This window comes from Petaurus breviceps, unplaced genomic scaffold (assembly GCF_028583685.1).
Source record: "Petaurus breviceps papuanus isolate PSGF00001 unplaced genomic scaffold, PetGlider_PUasm1.0 186, whole genome shotgun sequence".
Classification (NCBI taxonomy): Eukaryota; Metazoa; Chordata; class Mammalia; order Diprotodontia; family Petauridae; genus Petaurus; species Petaurus breviceps.
In genome coordinates this window covers 30,526,658-30,532,675 of record NW_027185798.1, presented here as the reverse complement: position 1 = coordinate 30,532,675, position 6,018 = coordinate 30,526,658, and the positions used below count along the sequence as shown (strand labels likewise).

Sequence of the window (6,018 nt, the reverse complement as noted above, 5' to 3'; positions counted from 1 at the left end):
GTCCCTCATACTGACCATAGCGGGAATCCTCATCTCGTCCCTCATACTGACCATAGCGGGAATCCTCATCTCGTCCCTCATACTGACCATAGCGGGAATCCTCATCTCGTCCCTCATACTGATCGTCATGGGAATCTTGCCTTTGTCCCCTCTGCCTCTGTTTTTGTTGCTTGCCTATACCCTGCTCTGGAAGACGATGGTCCTGGGTTTTCTCTCTTCCTTGTTGTTGGTGGGCCCCATCTCTGTCTTTACATAACTTTTTACTCTGAATTTGATAACAGGATTGAGCCAGTTTAAACACCAACAAAAGAAATTCATTAAAGTCTACGTGTTCATCACGGTCCCGATCTAAGAGGAGCAAGATGGTGTCAACTGTGTCAGGGTCATGTGGCCTCTGTGAGAAAATAAAACAAAGATCACATTTTAATCATTTGCTCTTTACTCCCTCAGCCTGGAAATCTTGTGGCTTGGTTCAGTCTTCTAGGGAAAGGATGGGAATAAGCCTTTATACAGCATCTTCTATATGCTGGGCATGAGGTGAAGGGCTTTTTGTACAAATATTATCTCATGAATAAGAGCAGGTGCTGTTATTACCCCCACTTTCCAGTTGATGAAACTGAGGCAAATAGACATTTATGCCTCCCAAGGTCACACAACTAATAAAATCTGAAGGTGGATTTGAACTCAGGTCTACAAGAACCCAGGCCCGGTGCTCTGTGCACTTTGCACAGATGGTGGATAGGTGCATTTAAAAGCACCCTCATTTCATAATTAGAGTAAATTGGCATTGAATAATAGATCTGGAGGTGGAAGGGACCCAGGAGCCAAATAGTCCATTTTACAGCTGAAAAGGCTGAGGTCCAAGGAAGTTAAACAAATTTCATACAGATAATAAGTTCAGAGGTGAGATATTTGAACTGACTTTACAGTTGGTGTTCTTTCCACTGTATCCTGTCTCCTTGAGAAAGTAATCTTAGGACACCAATAAGAGACAAAGAGCAAGAAGGGGCCTCCTGGCACAGTGTGGAAAGAATGCTGCATTTGGAGTCTGAGGACCTGAGTTCCAATCCTGCTTCTATTCCTTATATAGATAACAACTTGCAATCTGCTCAGTGTCTTCATCTGTTGGACCAGATGACCTCCAAGGCCCCTTCCAGGTCTAAATCTGAGATTCAGTGGGATTCTGTTAAGTCTATTTCACTTTGTAAGAACAAAGGCCCTCTTAACTGGAAATCTGATTCTCTTGTGGACTGCAGAGGGATGGCCTTACTGGCAAAGACCTGGGCAAATGCTTTGGGATCAGGCCACACTTAACTGCAAAGCCTCTTTGCATTTTGTCTCCTGCCAAGGCCCAGGGCCTCCTGGGAGTGCCATCTTACCCGAAGGATCTCCTTGAACTCCTCCAGGAGAAGCTGCTTGAGTTCCTTCTTGCACAGGGATGTGCAGTCATCATTTACGCTGGCATATTCATGGAACACTTTAATCACGGTAAAGATGCTGTTCAGGAGCTGAGACATTTTTGCCAGTTCAGATGAACCTGGAAGCAGACATCAGAAGGAGTGGGTGATTCAGACGGACCCAGAAGGGGTTTCTAGTGTGAAACTCTTTTCCCCTACCAGAGAAGGGGAAAGCCAGATATGTGAGATAGCGATTATTCAAAGACATTCATACGGAGGCCCCGGAGAGCTTATTAAGTGAGAAACAGCATTAGCAGCTTTCCAAATGCAAACCTCTGGAAATGGAAGTTAATACTCTTGCTATTGCTGCTGCTGTCACTCTGGCATCAAACAGAAATTCCTTTGGCATTTAAATCCTTTCACAACCTGGTTTTAACTTACTTTTTTCTTTTTTATATTTTTTTTCTTTTAAATACAAAACAAGAAAAGAACAAAAACACATTGCCACGTACACAGCAGATCATAAGAGAGGACTCATTGTAAGACAACAAATTTCCATTTTGAGAAAACCTATATAATAAATAGTACACATTGTTTTCAAAACTGCCCAGCTCAGGGGCAGCCAGGTAGCACAGCCAGTAAGAGTACCGGCTCCAGTGTCAGGATGACCTGGGGATCAAATCTGGGCTCAGACACTTAGTACCCACCCAGAAATACCTGGCTGTGTAACCTTGAGCAAGTTACTTAACACCAATTGCTTTAAAAAAAACCAACCCCCCCCCAAAAAAACTGCCCAGCTTTTCTTTGCTTCCTTGTGGGTTTTCTTTTGTTTTCTTCTGTGCATTTTCTACTTTATTTTTTCCCCTCCTTCCCCTCTGAAGAAAGCTATAATTAAGTATGGATCTAACTTACTTTTTCAGTTTTATTACATATTACTCCCCTTCCTGCACTTTGCGATGCAGCCAAACTACCCATTTTCATGTTTCTTACACTCAACTACCCACATCCAGCCTCCATGCCTTTGTACGGGCTTCCCTTCAAGCCTGGGATGCTCTCCCTCCTCACCTCCATCTCTTAAAATCCCTAGCTTCATTCAAAGTTCAGCTTTGCCACTTCCTAAAAGGGGCCTTTTTTGCTTTCCTCCAACTGCTTGCACTTTCCTCTAAAATTGCCTTATTTATTACTTTTGATTTAAATTACTTTGGGAATTTGTAGCTTTATGATTTACTTTGTGAATTATCTTGCAAATTACTTTGTATTTTATTGTAAATATAGTTTGTGTGACCCAGGGCAAGTCTCTTAACCACTGTTTGCCTCGGTTTCATCAACTGTATAGTTTGTATGTGTTATTCTCAATAGAATGTCAGTTCCCTGAGCATCTCTGATACCCCACACAGTGCTTGGCATATTTGTTATTCAACTCAGTTGTTTTGCAGTCATGTCTAACTTTTCTTCACCCCATTTGGGGTTTTCTTAGCAAAGATACTGGAGTGGTTTGCCATTTCCTTCTCCAGTTCAATTTAAAGATGAGGAAACTGAAGCAAACAGGGTGAAGTGGCTTGCCCCAAGTGTCTGAGGCCACATTTGAACTCAGGAAGATGAGTCTTCCTGACTCCAGGCACAGAACTTTATCCACTGTGCCACCTAGCTGTTCCATTTGGCACATATTAGACACGTAACAAAAGTTTGCTAATTGATTATAATTATCACCAACAATAATAGCAACAAATTCCATCACTAAAGAAAAATACCAAAATAGAAACAGATAAATTCGGTTCTATAAAAAAGAAGGAATATTCAAATACATAGAAATAAAGTTAGGCTGTTGGGACTTCTTAGAATCCAGACTTAAATGACGTTTTCTCCTAACCAGTGAAGGCCTGTGTGACTTAAATAACTTCAGAGTTACTACTGAAGAATAGACTGGATCTCCAAACAGCCTGAGTAATCATTTGCTAAGAGCAGCAGCAAATCACCAGAGACCTGGAATGAATTGAGGTTCTTTTTTCTATATTTACAGCAACAGGGATCAACATTTCCTGGGGCTCCACATTCCAAGCAAGGGCTCGGTCCCGGTTAGTGCCCTCAGCCTGGGTGTATCCCTTTCTAACCTCGGCACAGCAAAACTGTTCTCTGACTCTGGGATTCTGGCTCATCTATCAGTAGGACCAAGTCTTCCAGAATGCCTCAAACCAATCACTTACACCAAGACAAGATTACTCTGTAATCTCTGTAGAAACTGGTGACGTCTGCTACAATCTCTGAGAAAAGAAAGCAACTACTGCCACAATGAAAAGGAAGCCGTAGGTTATCTAAGACTGCTCACCCATGGGGAGCATCCTCAGACACAAGACTCAGTGCAAAGGATCATGGGAAGCAGTTTGAAGCATGGCAGGTGGCATCTTTTGCCTTGCTTACCTGTTTCACTGGGAGCAAGTAGAAGGTGTATAGGCTGGTGGAGGACACTGGGGAGCTGGGATTCTGGCCTATTTATAGGGGTTTTAATTGTCCTACCAGAGCATCCCAAAAAGGAGACACCCACCTGTTGATGGAGCCTGATTCACTCCCAACCCAGCCCAGTTCCACCTCACTTGGCAAAAAATGGGATTTGTTTGCCTTCTCACTTGCTCATGAACCTGTTTGTCATTAGAATGGGTGACAATCCTGAAGTCCCAGCCCCATCTAATTAGGAGAGTTATGTGGTGGTTCATGAAAAAGTCCAGGCACCTTTGAATGCAATGATTTACCTTTAAGGTCATACTTAGTTGTTTGTTCAGTCATTTTCAGTCATGTCTGACTCTTTGTCAGCCCTTTAGGAGTTTTCTTGCCAAAGATACTGGAGTGGTTTGCCATTTCCTTCTCCAGTTCATTTTACAGATAAGGAAATAGAGGCAAACAGGGTTAAGTGGCTTGCCCAGGGTCACACAGCATTTGACTTCAGATCTTCCTGACTCCAGATATGATGTTCTATCTACTGTACCATCCTGCTGCCTAGCACATCCCGTTGACCAGGACCATGGACAAAACGAACAAAAACTGATAATGGGCACATTGTAAAATTTCAATGGAATGGGCTTCATTGACATTATCCATCAAGTCAGAAGAAGATTGCCTCAGACAAGTGTTTCAGCTTTTGCTAGTGGCTGATCATGGTCATTAAGGAAAATGGCAGTAGGTAGAGTGCTAGGCCTAGGGTCAAGAAGGCTCAAATTTTCCCTCAGATACTTACTAGCTATGTGATCTCGAGTGAGTTACTTGACCTTTATTTGCCTCAATTTCCTCAACCGTAAATGGGGATAATAATAGCTCCTATTCTGCCAGGTTGTTGTGAGGATAAAGTGAGATAAATGTGTAAAGCATTCAGCACACTGTCTAGAATGTAGCAAGTGTTATATAAAACTAGCTATTATTAATAGTGATAATAATAATAGCAATGATTCTGTCACTAACATTCCGGCCTTTCTTGAATTATTACTTTATTATAGCACCTCTAGGTTTTCATTTGCTTTTCACAACAATCGTGGTAGGTAAGTACTATTGTTCTTATCATTTAGTCATTTCGGTCATGTCTGACTCTTCATGACCCCGTTTGGGGTTTTCTTGGCAGAGGAACTGGAGTAGCTTGCCATTTTCTTCTCCAGGTCTTTTTACAGATAAGGAAACAGAGGCAAACAAGGTGAAGCAACTTATCAAGGGTCAGAGGCCAGATTTGAGCTCAAGAAAATGAGTCTTCCTGACTTCTGGCCTGGTACTCTGTGTACTACATCACCTCCCAGGTAAGTACTGTAGGTGTTATTATCCTCATTTTACAGGTGAGGAAAATGAGGTTTTATAAGGTCAAATAAAGGAAAAAGCAAGGAAACAAACGTATTGAATGCTTACTATGTGCCAGGCACTGTGCTAGGTGTTAGGTGTACAAATACAAGGAAAAAGGAGTTCCTGACCTCAAGGAGCTTACATTCTAATGGCTGAAGACAGCATACTAAAGGAAAATTAAAAGCAAAGGAGTTGGAAGGGGGGAATGAGGGAATCCTTGGAGTCCAGGGAGAAGAGAGCACAGGGCCAGGAGGGGCGCAAAGGCAGGCTGGCCTGGGACCTTCTGAGAAATGACAGTTAGTGTTAGAGGGAAATTTTAATTCAGGTTTCTCCCCACTACAAGCCATTAGTGGCATGACTAAAGCAATACTATGAATAGAGTTAAATTGGGGGCATGGACCAATATTGAAGTGATATTGATGGACAACTTTTAAGCAGTCTCCCATTGATACTCCTGAGAAATTGAGTCTCAACCTTAAAGTCAGAAATGCAAGACACTACTGCTATTTCTGTTGTCTAAGAGCCATGGAAGCTGCCAGAAACCCAGAGCTCCTGTCTTCTTGAACCCCCACCCAGATGCCAGTGGGTGCATATGGGGGCCCCCCAAAATACTTGCTTATATGTCTGCTTCTGTATAAGTCTGAGGCGGTCCCCCTTCACCAAAAGATAACTTTGTGACCTTCTCTGTGTATGTGGAGAGAGACATGACTCCTCACTGGCTGGGGGAATGCTGAGTGAAAACTGGCATACCTGCATGAGAGGATGGAGGGAAGGAGAGAGACAGAGAGGCAGAAACAGAGAGACA

The 6,018-nt window shown here is 42.7% G+C and overlaps 3 protein-coding genes across 5 annotated transcripts in view; all 3 read right to left on the bottom strand.

Annotated features, from left to right (window-relative positions):
• The window catches only part of RPTN (repetin), a 3,889-nt gene extending 2,372 nt beyond the window's left edge, over positions 1-1,517 (bottom strand). The window contains exons 1-2 of the mRNA XM_069089974.1: positions 1,380-1,517; positions 1-394 (exon numbers count right to left, since the gene is read on the bottom strand). The exon at positions 1-394 is cut by the window's left edge and continues 1,750 nt beyond it. Coding sequence (XP_068946075.1) covers positions 1-394; positions 1,380-1,517 — 532 coding nt within the window. The remainder of the gene's footprint in view (positions 395-1,379) is intronic.
• S100A10 (S100 calcium binding protein A10) overlaps positions 1-6,018 on the bottom strand; it is a 462,639-nt gene that overhangs the window by 204,061 nt on the left and 252,560 nt on the right. The gene's annotated exons all lie outside the window — the stretch shown is intronic.
• S100A11 (S100 calcium binding protein A11) overlaps positions 1-6,018 on the bottom strand; it is a 399,965-nt gene that overhangs the window by 141,387 nt on the left and 252,560 nt on the right. The window lies entirely within an intron of this gene.